This window comes from Anarrhichthys ocellatus, unplaced genomic scaffold (assembly GCF_004355925.1).
Source record: "Anarrhichthys ocellatus isolate YVR2014 unplaced genomic scaffold, GSC_Weel_1.0 scaffold56, whole genome shotgun sequence".
In the NCBI taxonomy this organism is placed as follows: domain Eukaryota; kingdom Metazoa; phylum Chordata; class Actinopteri; order Perciformes; family Anarhichadidae; genus Anarrhichthys; species Anarrhichthys ocellatus.
Genome location: NW_022280086.1, coordinates 2,278,612 through 2,296,780, shown reverse-complemented (window position 1 = coordinate 2,296,780; position 18,169 = coordinate 2,278,612). Strand labels below are relative to the sequence as shown.

The 18,169-nt window shown below is 41.3% G+C and overlaps 1 protein-coding gene across 1 annotated transcript in view; it reads left to right on the top strand.

The window, feature by feature from the left end:
• Positions 1-18,169, top strand: part of fbxl16 (F-box and leucine-rich repeat protein 16) — a 39,107-nt gene that overhangs the window by 12,780 nt on the left and 8,158 nt on the right. Inside the window, exons 2-5 of the mRNA XM_031871152.1 lie at positions 4,993-5,707; positions 10,802-11,044; positions 12,388-12,653; positions 16,604-16,688. Of these exons, the coding sequence (XP_031727012.1) occupies positions 5,000-5,707; positions 10,802-11,044; positions 12,388-12,653; positions 16,604-16,688 (1,302 nt within the window). The 5' untranslated portion in view covers positions 4,993-4,999. The remainder of the gene's footprint in view (positions 1-4,992; positions 5,708-10,801; positions 11,045-12,387; positions 12,654-16,603; positions 16,689-18,169) is intronic.

Below are 18,169 nucleotides of genomic sequence, written 5' to 3'. Positions count from 1 at the left end.
ATATATATATATATATATATGGCACTAAATAGCGCAAGTTAGATATTATTGTAATGTTTTGGACCTTTGCCCGAGGAGATTTTCTCAACCTGGACCTTTTGGAATTTTAATTGACTACCCCTGTCCTACATGATGTAAGGATTACAGATACTAGAACCCAAAAGCACAACTCGGAGACAAGATACAAGTTCAGGCTTCAGAATTAATGACACATGATACTTGATTCTGATTTGGTAAAGATTGTTGCCACACATTTGATCAGTATCAACAGGATCTAACAAAGAACAGTGCTAAATATCAAGTCCGTGTTGGTTATGTGTATCCTTGATCATCAGTTGTTTCATGCTTCTGGCTATGAAATATTAAAGCTGCTCAACCTTTTCGCAGAATTCCTTCTGATTAGACCCAGTCTGTGATGCACTGTGTTTGGTGAGTTGTCGTTACACAGCACTTATAGAAAGCATATTTCTCTGTGCTGTTTTGCATGCTGGTAAGGGGGGAATAGGGTAAAACATTTAACTAATTGATACCAGCATGGAACTGCCCCAGTTGATTATTTACATTACGACAATTATATATTTTTTTCTGAAAATGTTTCTTTTAATATGCAATTGAGGAATTCTCTTTTTAATATGTGCTAATTTTCAGAATTTAAAGACCAGAAATCTGCTCTGTAAATGGAGGGAACATATGAAAAACGGACGTTTGCAGTGCTTGTGCACATAGTTTTTGTATCTGGAGAGTCTATTACCAACAATCTGAGAAATATGACGCTCAGTCAGTTTTTTGTGGGCTGCCTAGTTCAGAAAACATAATTCCACAAGCCAATCCGGTTTAAATCTCCTTCCTATGTCACATGCAGGCTCATTACAATAAACCGCCCACAGCTTCACTACCTTTGTAAAGGTACACATTATTTTTCTCTCAGGCCAATCAGAGCAGACTGGGCTTATTCAGCAAGGAGGCTTAAAGAGACAGGCGCTAAACTGGAGCGTTTCTGACAGAGAATACATGCATAGTCAGACAGTATGAGAGAAATAATGAGTTTTTTGAACACTAAAGCATGTAATCATGTTCTGTAGAAACTCAAAATACGAGTATGAACATGAAAATGATTATAATATGTCCTATTTATCAATATCTTCGTCATCTGTTCCCTGATGGTTCAGCCCGACTTTGCTCTGAAACATGTCTGCTCTTTAGAAACCTTTCGCATTGCTAGCAGTATAGTTGACAGCCGTGTTGTATTATGTAATGGATGAACCTCGCTGATGCTACAGCAGAGGCAGAGACACTCGCCATCTGCTAAGGGACCGACAACAAATACTTGAAAGTGATAAATCGTAAAATGCTACCAGATATAGTCGAATTGAAAAGCGCTGTTGATAACTTATAGACAGTATGTACATGCAGTGTATGTAGCTGCATGCGTAAGGGGATGTAGCAGTTGTCAATAGGGCAGCTGCTTGTATCAGTAGAGTGTGCCAGAGAGATGCTGTTGTGTGTGAAGCCCTGGAGTCAACATGTTACATAACTGAGCGCTCTGAGCCTGTGAGCTGTCTGTCCCCCTGCTGCTGATACAGTGAGATCACAGAGAACAGACTCGATGAGGCCTCAGCATTCATTTACACTGTGATGTGTTTTCACTTGGATACAACGTCCAGCTCTGTTGAATGCAAACAACAAAAGAGAAGAATCAGAATCAGCTGTATTTAGCAAAGTCTGTCATTCAAGGAAGTTGGCTCCATTTGTTTTGCATCACTCACCATGTTCTAACACAGAAATAGAAAATAAAAGCTAGGGACAAGGACAACAAATAAAGGTAAAGAATAGACTGGTATGTACTGTTATGTACACAGGTAGTAAATAAATAGGTGTTTTGATGAATATTGTATATATATAAAATAATAAATAAAACATCTATATACAAGTCAAGTGTTGTAAAGAAACAAAAGTGCAAAGAAATAAATACTGCATGGATATCCTTGGACTCTGATTGAGGTTAAGATGTTTGTATACTGAATGTACAACGTAGAGGATTTATACAGACAATGACAGATGATAGGTACTTATCAAAAGCAAATTATGCATTAAAACTGTAAAATGATGACCTGTACATTAGCAGTAGATATGTTGGAGATAGAGGGTTATTGACAGTGTATGACTGATGTTAGTGTTCATCAGCGTGACAGCCTGCAGGAAGAAACTGTTCAAATATCTGGTTATTTTGGTGTTCTGGAGCACCTCCAAATGGGAGAAGCTGAAATGGGTTATGTTCAAGGTAAGAAGGTCTGCAGTGATGTGTCCTGATTCTGGAGGTGTATCAGTCCTTGGCTGCCACCAATAATGTTCTCTGCATTCCTGACTGTCCGTTGTAGCCTGTTCCTGTCCTGTTTGGTGACAGTGATGGATGTGCAGCTACTCCTGTAGCTGGTGATGTTCTGCAGGCCTCTTCACATCGACGCAGGGTCTTGTTTTGCAACTTTTCAGAGTATAGCTGCTCTTTCCTACTCTGACCTCCTTAGTCAGTGTCTTCCTGGCCTGGTTGCACATAAGTCCGTCCCCACTACTGTAGAACTGTTGTCCTGACAAAACTGTCTGACTTCTGTCAGGGAGTTCATCCAGGTCTGTAGCTGCAGCAGGGGCGTTTCTAGGATTCAAAGAAATGGTGGGGGGGCTTAGCCCCAAGGGGAGGGGCATGTTTGCGCACGTAGCAATTTATTTTTGGGGCCCATCTGGGGCCGTGGATATCCATTGTTTCAGACAGTTCATAGATTGGTTCAATCAGAAAGAGTGTGAGTTTGCTCTGTAGTTTTGCTTGCATTCAGTATATAATAACACAAGAGACAGAATTTCAGGGTCATAGTGAAATTTGACAACACAAATATGAACTTTTCTCAAATAAAGAGAGAGAAATAATTTTCCTGCTTGTAAAGGAAAGACGGATAAACTAGCTTTCATATCCGCGTCACTCCCAAATCCTAATTCTTAAAGGCCGCACACAATGGATGGAGAATGGACCTGACAGTGTCAACTTTTGAGTTGTTTACTTGTTTTATTATGAGCAGAAGAGAATACGATTTTGATCAACATTTACGTGTAGTTTTTACATACCAGTGATATTTTATGCTCATTTAGACACTATCACTGAGATAAAGATGAACTAGTTCAGTGTGAAATATACCATTCAATGGGAAAAAAACATGCACGCAGCAGCCTCCCCAAGGTCCGAGTGCCCGGGGTTTATATCGGTAAGTATGATGATAGGCTATTGGATTGTAATTTGAAGGGGGAGAAAACATACAAACCAGAACGCACGCACATACGTATGTAGCATGTTAGAGTTATAAATAACTTGTCCATGTGAGATTTTTTTTTTTTTTTAAAGCCAATAATGCCAAATTATTTGGGGGGGCTGAAGAACATTTTAGGGGGGCCTAACGACACCCCTGAGCTGCAGCTTCAAAAACACTTTAATGAGTGCAGACAAAGCCTGTAACTTCAGCTTTGCCTAGTTGCTCCATCTCCTCACAGTCTTGACCACAAGCTTAGCAGATTTGAGTTTCTGCCTGAAGGTGGTCCAGATATTGATCAGAGAGACCCAAAGCTGCACAGGGGACAGATTGATAGGCATCATTTAATGTAGTGCAGCAGTGGTCCAGTGTGTTATTATCCCTGGTGGAACACTTAATATGTATGTATTTTGAAAGTTTTTTAACTGAGGTCCGCTCTGAGGAGTTGCAAGCTCAGCAGGTGGAGTGAAGTGTCCGGGAAGTGCTCACCAAGTCAGGGTTCAGTGAAGCACAGGGGGACAGGTCTGCAAAAGTCTGTTTGGTCTGTTGAGAAGCAGCAGCTCATCCATCTTGTTGACTACTGAGTGAACGTTCGCCAGATGTATTGATCGAAGTTTAGTTTGAAATCCCTGCTGTGGCAATTTAATGGCCGCTCCGGCCTGTTAAATAGCTCTGTCTCCTGCTAATCCGAACTAAAAGCTCGGTAAAACATTAGGGTTCTATGAAAAGCGGTAACAGGTTTGACTAGTTACTTGTCGGAAGTTCAAAAGGTTGCCCTGATCAATGTAACCAGAGGAGAGCAGTAAATTGAATAAACGGCTACCAGGCAAGTGTTGGACCAGACAGTCTGAAAAGTGAAGCCAATGCTTCATGTCTGAAACCTGCATTCTCTCTAATGTCCATCAGGGGGCGACTCCTCTGGTTGTCTAAAAGTCTATGAGAAAATGACTCTACTTCTCTCTTCATGGTCTCAATCTCTAGTTTCAAGTCTTCTTCAATACAGCATGATGTTTATTTAGTAAATTATGGTCCATTGAGAGTCAAACAGACCATAACGCAGAGGATGCTTTAGGGTGGGGCTACCTTGTGATTGACAAGTCTCTACCGCGGCATTGTCCGGTCTTGGAGTTGTCCTGTTTTTGTTTTACAACTTTTTTAATGAACCATTCTCCACCTCTGGTGCCCTTGCTTGGACCACACCAATCTTAAAAGTCAGCCTTCATTTTGATACGTATGCTATGGCATTGAAGTTTGGGCAAATGATCCTCAACTTTCTTGGCCACCCACTCCTTAAAGAGAATTCTTGCAATTCTAAAACTAAGATGCAGTGTGGTAGAAAGTTTATTAAAACACTTTGCTGCAATACTGTTGTCCAGGAAAGTAAAGTTTGTCTATAACTTGTCTATAAACCACACAGAGAAAAAAGTTAATTGACAGAACAGTTTGGCTATATACAGAGTTCTTTTGTCACACAAAGCGGATACTTCAGGTGACATGTCATCTGATTTCAACAGAAGGATTGGATTCTTGTTTTCACTACGATATTGATTGGAAGCTAAATGTTTGCTTGGATATTATTAATCTTATCACAGTTTCAAAGCACTATAGTATTTTCACACCCCGGCTCTTTATAAATTAGACTTGGCATACAAGTTTTCATTGTTTTAAAGCACGCTGTTACACTTTTCTCTTTCACCAGGTTCCCAATGTTGAACATGACCACCCCCAGCGAGCTGAAGTCTCCCTGCGTGACTCGCAACGGCATGGTGAAGTTGCCTCCGAGCCAGCCTAACGGTCTAGGCAGTGCGAGTATCACCAAGGGGACACCTGCTGCCAAGAACCGTCTGTGCCAGTCCTCCTCGGTACCCTCCATCCTGCCTCCTCCACCGTCCTCCATTCCCTACCACCACCACCATCACCTGGACGGCCCTGGCATGCTCAACTCAGCAGCCTCTCTCTTGGGCTCTGACATGGAGCCTGGAAAGCCTCTGGTGGGCTTGAAGCCATCCCTTCGTCAGCTTCCCCCTCTCAGTCTGCCCAAGCCCATGCTGCTGGAACGCCAGCTTGTCCTGGATGAGAAGTTGCTCAACCGATTGCTCTGGTACTTCACTACAGCTGAAAAATGTGTGCTGGCGCAGGTATGTAAGACATGGCGCAAGGTGCTCTACCAGCCCAAATTCTGGGAGGGCGTGACACCCATCTTGCATGCCAAGGAGCTATATACCCTACTGCCTAATGGGGAGAAGGAGTTTGTCAGTCTGCAGGCCTTCGCCTTGCGTGGCTTCCAGTCTTTCTGCCTAGTGGGTGTCTCAGACCTGGACATTTGTGAGTTTATCGACAACTACCCGCTGTCCAAGAAAGGTGTTCGCTCAGTCAGTCTCAAGAGGTCCACCATCACAGATGCCGGTTTGGAGGTGAGTCCGAATGTGTGTGTGTGGAAAAGACAGAGGTTATTTGATGTTTATTTCCCCAGATCTGAGCTGATTCTAAGTTATACATGGCGGCTAGTTCAAGTTCTTACAGTGTCAGCAGCAATTGAGACAACGAAGTAGTGGCACAGGTCAGGAACAAATGTGAGCAGCCAGCAATATGGTCATTTGTGGACAGAGACACATCCTTTCTGCCTTCTGATCGCAACTCAAAACTTCCTCCATGTTTTCCTGTTCCCTTGAAAAAGTTGTAAAGTTTCCATTTCTTCAGCCCTTATTTTATCAGTACAACATCGTATTCATAACATACTCACCACTTTACTGCTCTGACTCTCTCGTTAACACAAATACTGTTTTCATTCATTCGTTATTTCCAATCTTTTTTCCAAGCAGTTCTCACACCCAACTTAACAAATACCAACGCTTGGCAAGTACCCCATGGCATCTGATATGAACACACTGAGGCACCCTTTAGCGTCTGTATGAGATGCACTAGGCTTTCAACTAACTCCAGTGTAAACTAGTAGTGTGGTTGCATAGGTATACCTAAAAACTATGTTAACCTACCTTGGAAGTTTATTTTGAATGGTAAGTGGTAATATGGTAAATGGACTGTACTTGTATAGTGCTTTTCTAGACTTTTACGACCACTCAAAGCGCTTTCACACTACTTGTCATCATTCACCCATTCATACACTGATGGCAGGGGGTAAGTGCCACCTGCCTATCAGACTAACTCATTCATACATCGTAGGCACAGCTACGGGAGCAATTTTATAGAGACTGTATACGCAAGGAGCGGAAACTGATTAGGCTACCTAGAGCTTCATAGGGTTACCTAGAGTGTCATTGGGGTACCTAGAACATCATTGGGTTAGAGGTATCTAGAGCATCATAGGGTTAGAGGTATCTAGAGCATCATAGGGTTACATAGAATGTCATAGGGTTACCTAGAACACCATAGGATTAGGGCAGGGGTGTCCAAACTTTTTTCAAATAGGGCCAGATTTGTTAATGTGAAAATGCCCAAGGGCCAACAGTCCCTGCTGACATTATTTTAAACAATACAAGTAGCCTATACATACATTGTTATTTGATCATTTTATTTTCAATGACAGCAAATAGCAATGTAACCAAATGTAAGCATTCGGGTGTGAACAACTCTCAACAACTATTCTGTCTTTCTTTCACATCTTGAAAGTCAGATAACACAAAGAACAAGCCATCTAAAAGCTAATTACATAGAAACCGATCAATGTTCTCACCTCAAGACAATCTTAAATATGACTTAGTGAGGGAAATCACATTTAAGTTCAACACACATGAAACAGGCTGACGAAAAAAATCAAGTTGTCTCTTAATATCAGATGATAGCTCTTCAGTGTTACGAGCCAGGCAAACATTAGCAAACTCTGTCTTCTTCTCGGGGCAAATGTTTTCTGCTATTTTCACAACACAGTCTTTGATAAACTCACCTTCCGTAAAAGGTTTGTCATGTTTAGCAATTAACATAGCCACTTGGTAGCTTACTTTGATGATGTTTTCATGTGAAAAGGACCGCTGCTGTGTGGCCAAGTTATCTTGGAGTTGCTTCACTTTTCTAGCACGGTCGCTCTCTGATAGCTTGTTGTAGCATTAGCATGTTTGGTCTCGTAGTGTCTCTTTACATTATATTCCTTAAACAAGGCAACAGTCTCATGACAAATTAGGCAGACACAGTTGTTTCGGTTTTCGGTGAAAAAAATATTGCGATCTCCACCTCTCCTTGGAAGCGGCGGCCCTTGTTATAGACTTTCCTTTTTTTACTTGCCATAGGATGACAGTTCAAGGGTCAGAGCCAATTTCAAACAGCCAGACAGTTACAGAGTGGTGCTGCCACCATGAGGTAAAAAGATTGATTGCATGTTGAATTTGTATGATTTATTCATTCCGTTTCCACTGTGCTGGCGGGCCATAAATAATGCATTTTAAGACAGAAGGCACGGGCCATATAAAATCTGACCTCGGGCCGTGATTGGCCCGCAGGCCGGACTTTGGACATGCCTGGGTTAGGGGTACCTAGAACGTCATAGGGGTACCTAGAACGTCCTAGGGTTAGGGGTATCTAGAGCATCATAGGGTTACCTAGAGCGTCATGGGGTTACCTAGAGCATTTTAAGTCATTAAGGTACGTAGAGTGTAGGGCCACTGACCAAGCGTCAGAATTTGACGAGTTGGGAGCATGACCGTGTTCAGTTTGACTTTTATTTGTAGCTGTTAGTGTTAAGCTACGGTCAATGGAACCCAACACTTTCTGCACAGATGTTTCACAATAAAAGCATTCCAGCGGCACAAGCACAATGTTTCTTCTGAGGCTTTTAATTTGGAACGTATAAAGGAAATGTTGAGTTTCATTAACGTTAGCTGTAAATTGATTGCAAATAAAGATAGAAAATAATTTGACAATTCAAATTATGTTGGTGTTGATGAGAAAAAGAGAGAGACTGTTACTGATGGAATTAATAGGGCAGTGAAAAAATGGGAGCCATTAAGAAAGGCCTACAGCTTATTTTAACCCTCCTCAATGTCAATGTTATTCCACTTTAGTGTCATCACTAGTGGGATGAAAGCCGAAGACATTTCCCGGAGAACACAGGAGAGTTAAACCTGTTATCTGTCTGTCTTTGGTTCAGTCTGTATACTGTATAACTGGATATGTAGCCAGCATGTACCTGCTGTTTTTGTTATGATAATACATAGTTTTACACAGCAGTGGCAAAACATGTGAATACACTATGATTCTTCTTTGACTTCAATTCTCAAGATCTCTGCCTTTATGCTGTCATATTTCATAGGAACAAAAGAGGCATGAGGTGCCTTTCAGATGAGTTGTTTTTCAGATGGCTCTTCAAACCTGCTAGGTGGCTATTCTGGGATGAGAGGATGGTTGCCATGGAGAAAGCTGGAGTTGTTGAATGCATGATCTATATATGGACTTTGCTGTTGCAGGGTTATGATTTGTGCATTACCATTTTCTTGCACCTTGAACAAGAGAATTCCATTTAGAAAAAGAGAGGAAGTAAAAAAGCAAACGCCGAGAAAAAGTCGAAGTTAGATGAGTGCACAATATTGTAAAATTCTAACTCAGCTCTCTTTGTGTTATGTAATGCTATTTCATCGTGCTTGTTTTCACAAAAACAATGTTTTGCAGGTAATTCTTTTTTCGTAATGGCGTTTTTTTAGTTCAATAATATAAATGGATAAATGGATGATGCCACCTTTCTTCACAGAAACGTGGCCTCTCAATTGAGACAACAGGCCAGAGCCAGTATGTAACTGTTTCAAGAGAGAATAAGAAGGAAGAATCATTGTCTTCAGATGTAAAATGCTCTGTTACCATAACACAGACAAGAGGCATTTATGCTGCATAATGTGCAAGATAATACAAACAGATATTGTATACATATATATAATGAATGGTTTATAAAGTTGTAAGCAGATATGACATTTTTAAGTGTTTATTGCTATTATTTTACTATGTTGTCATTCAGTTTATCCACCAGGCTCCACTTTTGGGTGCCCAGAGGGAGAATATTCTTGTTTATGTACTTTTTATGATGCTAAGTAGCGAGGACTGGGGAAGGCAATTTATTTTTGGCGTCAGTGGTTAAAAATCCCAGAGTAACGATTCATCCGTTTCTAATTCGAGTGGTCTGAGAGAAAACTAAATTCTGTAGTTCCTCTCCGTGTTCAGGCTTTATAAAATCTAGCCTGTAATGAGGGATGACGTTTGTAAGGAAAAACTAGTACTAGTACAGGTTACTGTATGAATGACGATGGACAGGTTACTGTATGAATGGACGATGGACAGGTTACTGTATGAATGACGATGGACAGGTTACTGTATGAATGGACGATGGACAGGTTACTGTATGAATGACGATGAACAGGTTACTGTATGAATGACGATGGACAGGTTACTGTATGAATGACGATGTACAGGTTACTGTATGAATTGACGATGGACAGGTTACTGTATGAATGACGATGGACAGGTTACTGTATGAATGGACGATGGACAGGTTACTGTATGAATGGCGACGGAATAAAAAATGACTCGTATTAGTATGGCGCTAAATCCAGGTCAAAAGTTTTGTTCATTTGAAAATAAAATTTGAACCTGAAAGTTCAAGTTGTTGAACATTGAAAAATACAGCAGTGTATTCAAAATAAAAATAAGTGAATGAAAAGTTTTTTTGGGTTGAATATAATTTTGATTCAGTTCTGGAATTTTTTGGAATACATTTTCTTTTTTCATTTTTCACTTTCATATATATTTTGATATTTGAGTTCTTATATTTTTCAGTTTCAGATTTTATATTTTCAGATTCAAATCTTTTTTTTTCGGTTTCAAATCTTTTTTTCAGTTCAGATCGTTTTTTTCAGTTCAGATCGTTTTTTTTTCAGTTCAGACTTTTGACCCTGATCTAACGTGGGGGGCGTGGTATCAACTGAGAGGGGCGTGTCATCATGAGTGACAGCATAACAAAGAACTCGCAGTAACTGCCCATTAACCATTTCAAGCATGATCACTGGGTTTGGGTTTCACCTCTATTGTTAAGACACACTGACTCATCAAATAGGAGCTAGACATTAAATACAGCTGTACACGCTGATAACAACATTGTACAACTGTAGACGCTAAGTTTATTCGCTCAAACTCAAACTATATCCTGCTGGACAGATAATCTGTGATCTGTGAAACAATCAGCTTCATCTGCCTCCTTTTCCTGCTCCTAATAACATTTGACATATTTTTCACAGATCATGTGTCTCATGTACTACTGTCAGGATTTAGTGGCAGCAAATATGACAAAAAGTTATTTTCATTAAAGTTACCAAATGTAGCTTCAAGTGGGGTTCCTGTGTTTGATCAAATACCATGTTAAAAGACTTGTTTATGTATAATGCTGCGCAAGAGCAACCTTTTCATTATTTTAATTTTGTCAATCCTCTTGTTATCTCTGTACTCATTATCTCTCTGTAACCACATCTCAGCAGCTACATCAGTAAGTCAAACTGGTGTCCTTGATGTTGCAGGTCATGTTGGAGCAAATGCAAGGCCTGATGCACCTTGAACTGTCAGGCTGCAACGACTTCACAGAGGCCGGCCTGTGGTCCAGTCTGAATGCCCGACTAACTTCCCTCAGCGTCAGTGACTGCATTAATGTGGCAGATGACGCCATTGCTGCTATCTCACAGCTCCTGCCCAACCTATCAGAGTTGAGCCTGCAGGCCTACCACGTCACTGACACGGCCATGGCCTACTTCACAGCCAAACAGGTAAAGTGCCACAAGAGAAATCAGCTTGGTTCTTTACTGTTCACATCCACACACCTCTCACATCTCATTGTGGATCTCAAGAATTCTGTTTTTCAATTGACACACAGTATATGTTCCTTTCCTTGACGTTTGTATTCAGTCATCCATCCATTAGCTAGACCCATTCATCCTAGAGGGTCACTGGGGCCTGGAGCCGATCCCAGCTGACATTGGGGGAGGTACTGGTTTGGTTGAAAAATGCACTAGTCAATATTTTATATTAAAGTGATAAGGAGCAGTGGTAGTGACAATCTTACACAGCATTATCATTAGTTTCCCTCAGCTCTATGTATACATCTTCAGGCCTTGACTCATCCAGCAATTTGGAGCAGATTGGACAATGTAAAGTTGAGTTATGACAACTTCCCATTTCATGTTTAGGGCAAAATTGACAGCCATGCCACATCAAGGGCCATGAACTGAAAAGATTTGCAATTTAGCATTGTAAACATTTTAAGATGTCACCTTCCAAATTTGAAGTTGCTCAGGTTAATCCTCAAAGGAGGAGTTCATTAAAGTACAACAGCTGTGAAAAGGTTCACTTTGCAAAATAAACGGCATTGTAGATTTAAAATGGCTGACTTCCTGTTGGACTCACGGTGTGGCTTGAAGAGGCTTTTTTTTAAGTCTGGAGATGTTACAAATTTGTAGATATACCAAAAATTTGAAAGGTGGGGATATTTTGTTGGGTGCACCCTTGAGCTACTTTCGCACGCCCACTCCCAAGACCCATATCAGATATGAAGTCTCGCCCCTTCTGATGCATGTGTAAAGCTGTGTGTTTTCGGGCACCTCAAAAAAATGCTTACTAGTTCGAATGTGGATGCAACCTTTCATAATATTTTGTGCTTCCTAAAGTCTTCAAACATGTTTGTAAAATAAAAATTAACTCACCTGTTCTTAAAGGTGCAAGACGATGCTGTTGGTCGTGACGGCATTATCTGCTGTAACCGCCGTATAATATCTACAAAAACAATAGGTTCCCCTGACCTTCAGTACTAGGGACCAATGGGCCACGGCACTCCTGTGCTCAGCCCGAATCAAACTTGACAGAGGTCAAGTTAAATGATGCATGAAATGAATATGGTGGAAGGTTTCTGATTTTAGTGTCCACGAAAAGTTTTCATCAGATTTATTTTGAGAGGTTTAATGGGTGGATGGTTTATACATGAAAAACGGATGGTGCCACAAGCGTAACATATTCATATATTTTAAGTTAGAGAGCCATGCAGAAGTAGAATTTATTCCACTAAAAGGCTTTCACTTACATAATCAAATAAACTAAAATGACCTTCCACCCCCAGGGCTACACCACCCACACTCTGCGGCTTCACTCCTGCTGGGAGATCACCAATCACGGTGTGGTCAACATGGTGCACAGCCTTCCCAACCTGACTGCCCTCAGCCTCTCTGGCTGCTCCAAGATCACTGACGACGGCGTGGAGCTGGTTGCTGAGAATCTGCGTAAGCTCCGCATTCTGGACTTGTCCTGGTGCCCTCGGATCACTGACATGGCCCTGGAGTACATTGCCTGTGACCTTCACAAACTGGAAGAACTGGTGTTGGACAGGTCAGTGCGTTTGTGGTCCTGTGCTTTCATCCCTGCGAAATGCCTGTGATAGAGCCTGATATGTGCAGAAGGGGCTAGAGGAGCTAAAAACTGTACTCAAGTCAACAATTACTTCAATTGAAGTAAACAAACTCTTCAAGATCCACAGGGATACGACCTGCACAGTCACATATTAAACACAAAGTATGGTAAACACTACACATACAGTAAAGTATGGAACACTTTGCGTTTCACACATTGCCAGGAAAAGCAGAGCAGACAACATGGCTAGCGCTGAATGCTTGGACAGGTACCAAATTGCGGTAATACAGCATGAGTACCCATAGTGCTCGACTGCGGTCAAGCCACCTGTCGCCCACATCTCCATGGTCAAATCAGCCACACTAACTGCAGTGCACCCATAACCTGATATCTATGATGAATGCATGGATGTATAAAGAGAATGGACCAGATGCTGAGCTGCTGGGGAGAGCTAGCAGTCGACTTGCCAAAGTTAGCGGAAGGATACAGTAGATATACGTGACTAAACCCATTTTTCTAAATAAAGTGTTGCCAAAGGGTATACACAAAATACATAATGGAAATAAGATTAATTGGATTTATTGAGTTACTGAGTCCCTTATAAACTGTGAGGGCAATGTCTTTATTCTTTGATTTTTGGCTTGCTGGATAGTTCAAGACAATGACTTTGTTTGACTCTCTGACTACACACATGCTGAAAATCAAACACATTTTTGCTGTATCAATTTAGACATACAAGGCCCTTTTGATTCAACTTTTTCCCCTGGTCTCGTGTTAAAGTAAACATTTATCGCAATAAATCGTAATATGGTATCACAATACATATCCAACCTGCACCCAAGTATCGTCATAGTATTCCCAGCCCTACTAAGAGTGAGAAGGTATCTGATGAAAATAGTAATTGAGAAAGTATATGAGCGTCAAAGTAAGCAATCAAAGTAAGCAATTTTGGGCATTCTACACATACACATACATTTAACTTTCGATAAAGTATTTTTCAGCACAGGAGCTAGTGAACCCTAATGTTTTTCCAACCTGGAGCTGGACCCAAAATGTATGCATCTATAGACCCAGCCATAACTAAGACACTTATTGCAGCAATAGTTTAGTTTGTTCAGTTCAGTGTAACAAAAAGTCAAACAAACAGAGGGCATGTATGTCTAATTATTGAACAAAATTCAATACATCTCTTCTGCTATAAAGTCTACTTTATGAACACAGAGGTGTTGATTCGATGATGTTTCAGCATTGAGCTCAGAGGTAGAGATGGTGTTGGACTATATTCAGAGGTGTTTCTAATATTCTGCCCCACGCATGTAACTTCTGTTCCCTTTCAACCTCACTTCCAGCCCACCTTACATGGACCTGCTCGCTCTTTTTACTACGTCAATTACTCTGTTCGTCTAATGACGACACAGATGGGTTTACATTGGAGCTAGATGAAAGCACCGTGCGTCTCATACAGATGTGAAAGGCTGCCTCCATGTGTCAATATCAGACACCGAGGGGCACTGACCAAGCCTCGGTATTTGATGAGTTGGGGGTGAAAACTGGTTGATTGTATAGGTGTGCCTAATAATGGGTATTTCTATGTATTTCAAAGTAGAGTGTATATAGTGGTTTGTGTAAGAAATGCAATTAGTTATGGCTTTCACAACCCTTCATGTACTGGAGTGACTCATGCTAAAATTGTACAGTTACACGGAGGACAACACGATGCTAACTCTTGCACATGTTGCCTTCTTTAGCAACAAGGTTGTAGAGTGGAATGCGGGGGAACAATAATAATAATACAAATATAAGAATTGATATCAAAATTGAGTTGACAATGTTTTACAAATACCTTTTCTTTCAAAAAGCAAATGATTCGATTGTTTGAGATCTAACAGCATCAAATATGATATAAATACTGAAATATGCAGCATGATGGCCCAGTGGTAGAGTGATTCTCAAGATGACACTAATGACATCAGCATTGATGCACTCCACCACATCTGAATGTTGAAGTCATTAGAGCCCAGCAATATATCAATGGGCTGATTTGTGCCGATTTTGGCTTATCATGGCCTCTTTATTAGGTACGCCTTTGGTTCTATTTCTATCGGACACATTGATGCTCGTAAACTCCTGTTCCATCTTTTCCTGAAGATGCTCTATTAGATTGAGCTCTGGAGACTGAAGGTCATTAGAGTACACTGAACTAGAGCTGGTTGATATGACAAAAATGGATCACATGACTTTTTTCATATCAGTAGATATTCATATATGTTATAATAATCTGTTGCTTGTCAGATTTGCTTAAATATTCTCTATACGTTATTCAGAGCATCAATATATCAGCAAACAACTATCTATGTAAAGATAAAGGAGTAATGTCTACCTGAGCAGAGTCTCTCTCCCTCTGTGTGTGGCTTTGTTTACATAGCCAGGGCAGCCATGCATGTATTTTAGTGCATGTTAGTGCATGTGAGCGTGCCTCACTGGTTAGCTCAGGGCCGCTGCTCTGCTCTCATAATGCGGCTTCAGCCGATAGCGATGTCTGCGTTGTCGCGAAAGTGTAGCACCCACCCTACGACTCTCCTGTTAGCACAGTTAGCACGGTTAGCTTCTAGCCATCTAGAGCTGTGCGGACGTAATCCCTCAATCCTAGATTTGCTTAGGGCGTCAAATATGGTCAGTGGCCCTCAGCGTCGTGATACAAATGCACCAGTGGCGGGCCGTGCATTTTATACCTAGGCCTTCACTGTTGTCCTGCAGCTGAAATACCACCTTATAACCACATGATGGCGCCACAGTTATTAGTTTCTAAGGCTGTAACTATGTACGTATTAAATGTACGTACCTATGTACATACCGTTCGCTACGAGACTTGCAATACGTTTGAATAGTACTAGAGCATTTGGAAAATGCAGAAGCTTATATTCAGGAAAATATAATGTTTTCTGCGCTCATGGAGGACAGTGGTTCTCAGCTGGTCTGGCTGTGGGACCCACCATCACTCCTTAATGACAAGTCGCAGCCCAAAGAGATCGTCTTATGATTTTACTTTCACAACTTGAACGTTGTACGTACTGCTCTGCAGTGTCTTTCCTCGTCTCAGTTTCCTGTGTCATGGTGCATCTCACTCAGTCAGAATGCCCATATTTGATTGGCTGAGCTGCATCACGTGATGTGATTCACTACCCGACTAAGCCTCTGCTGTTAAGTTTTGTTTCACGATAGTCACGTGCTCACCCACTGACCAATCACAGCGCACTCTGCACCTCGCGGCACAGCTGCACATGGATACTGAGCGGCATGTAATGCTGACGTCATTATAGGCCGGCTCGCAGGTGCTGACACGTCAAAGAATACGCCCAACATGTCAAACTAAAGATCTGATTGGTTGAACACTATGACAATCAACAATATCGTCCCCATTCACTTAAAGTGCAAAGGGATTCACTTGTGAGTCTGCAGGCCTCGGGCCTCTCTTCTTACCTAGAGACACAGAGGTGAAATCTGATTGGATGAAAGCTCTACTTAAAACAAGCTGCACTGGAAGCAGAGCAACTGAGGAAGACAGTAGCTGTGCAATGAGAACATAAGATAATGGGAAAAATATTTTTATTAATTATAATACATGTAGTGTATTTAAGAACAATTATTAAATTATAAAATAGCTATAACTTTGTGATTCTGTTTAGGCCAGCACAGAAGGCCTTGCAGGCCCTGACGGCTCACCGCTGAAATGCACAATGCCCCCTTTGTGTCCATTAGAAACTGTTTTCTTACTATAAAATACATAACCTAGCTGGTGTCTTTTTGGGTACTTCAAAGTCATTGAAATGGCTGCATCTTGAACATTCAATTTGAGCAGAGTTGAGATAGTAAACAGGAGAGGTCATGGTTTACTCAGCAGTTTTCTTGTGTATTGTGTCTACTTTTAGGTGTGTGCGGATCACAGACACCGGGTTGGGCTACTTGTCCACCATGTCATCATTAAGGAGCCTCTATCTGCGCTGGTGCTGTCAGGTAACACAAAATAAACACACACACACACACACACACACACACAAAGATAGAAGAAGTCTTGAGAGTTAGTCTTGAGGAGTCCCTGCATTTTCTTGTATTTTAGATTAACCGATCATTTAGCAACCAAGACTCTAGACTGTGAAAAGCAACTTGGCAATGAACATAAACAGTATCTGAGAAATGACTAGCAGGATATACTATATCTATAAACTATACATACTATAATATGTGACAAGCAGATTGCAATGGATGTGCTGAGCATTTTCATGCTACTGACAGGATACATGAGTTTCATGCTTTCCTGTAGCACTTCCTTCATTTCAAACTTTATATTTGGAGTCCAACTTGTAGTAAGGTTCAGAAAAGAAAAATAGTCAACTTTCAGTTTCTGGACTATAATAAACACAGCAGCTTCTGGGGAGGGGGGGGGGGGGGGGGGGTGGGGGGGTGAGATATGAATGACTTTATACAGTGGCGTTGCTGTTGCAAACATAACTGTTGCTGCTTTATAAACAATAATTAGATTTAGAACATAATTATTTAGTCATGCAGAAAAGAGTATTGATAAGATCAGCTCCTAGTTGTACTAAAGATAACTCTCTCTAGCCGCCGTAGCTCTCCAACATGTTTGGGAAGGGAGGGGTGAGCTGAGGGTCCTGTTGTTGGTTGCAATCTGCAACTCACCACTAGATGCCACTAAATCTCACACACTGGGCCTTTAAACAGTGTGTAACAGTGATACTTGTTACCTGGAGAGGTTAGAAGGAGATATAGGTTTCTAAAACGTTACGTTTCTACATAAAAACCTGTGAAAAGCTTTATTAATCCCCAGTGGGGAAACTCATTTGCCAACAAATCAACTCATACAGATAAGACACACATTACAACGAATAAATAACACCAGAAAAGCCGTCTGAAACATGATTAACATGGCCTTCAAAATAAACATGTTTCTAAACATGGCCTCTTTGCTACAGTGACCTCAAGTGAGTCCGGGGTAAGGCAAATCACTGAGTCAGCCTTTCTGATCATCTTAATGATCCTGTTTTTATCATCCACACTGATGCAGTTTGCTCCTGACTTGATAAAACAAAGTCACAGAAGGCAAACTAAAGTGCGATTGTTAAGTGTTGCCATGGTCTCCTCGTAAATGTCTGATCACGCTGATGATCATGAATCAGAAGGCATCAAAAACATTAAAAACACATAACAACTAAAATCAGAGACACACAGATGGCAGAGTTGCCGGCAAGGGGGCGGGGCCTCAGGAAAGAAAAGAAAAGAAAGCCATGAGTGCACGAGGTAGTGACAGTGTGGGCTCCATGGTAACGTAGCTCTAACAGCTAGATGGAGTAGCAGCGGGGGGGGCGAAGCTTAGTCAGGGGTCAGTTGCTCTTATACTCACAATGATTAGGGTTTCTCATATAGTGCTTTTGTGTGTGTGTGTGTGTGTGTGTGTGTGTGTGTGTGTGTGTGTGTGT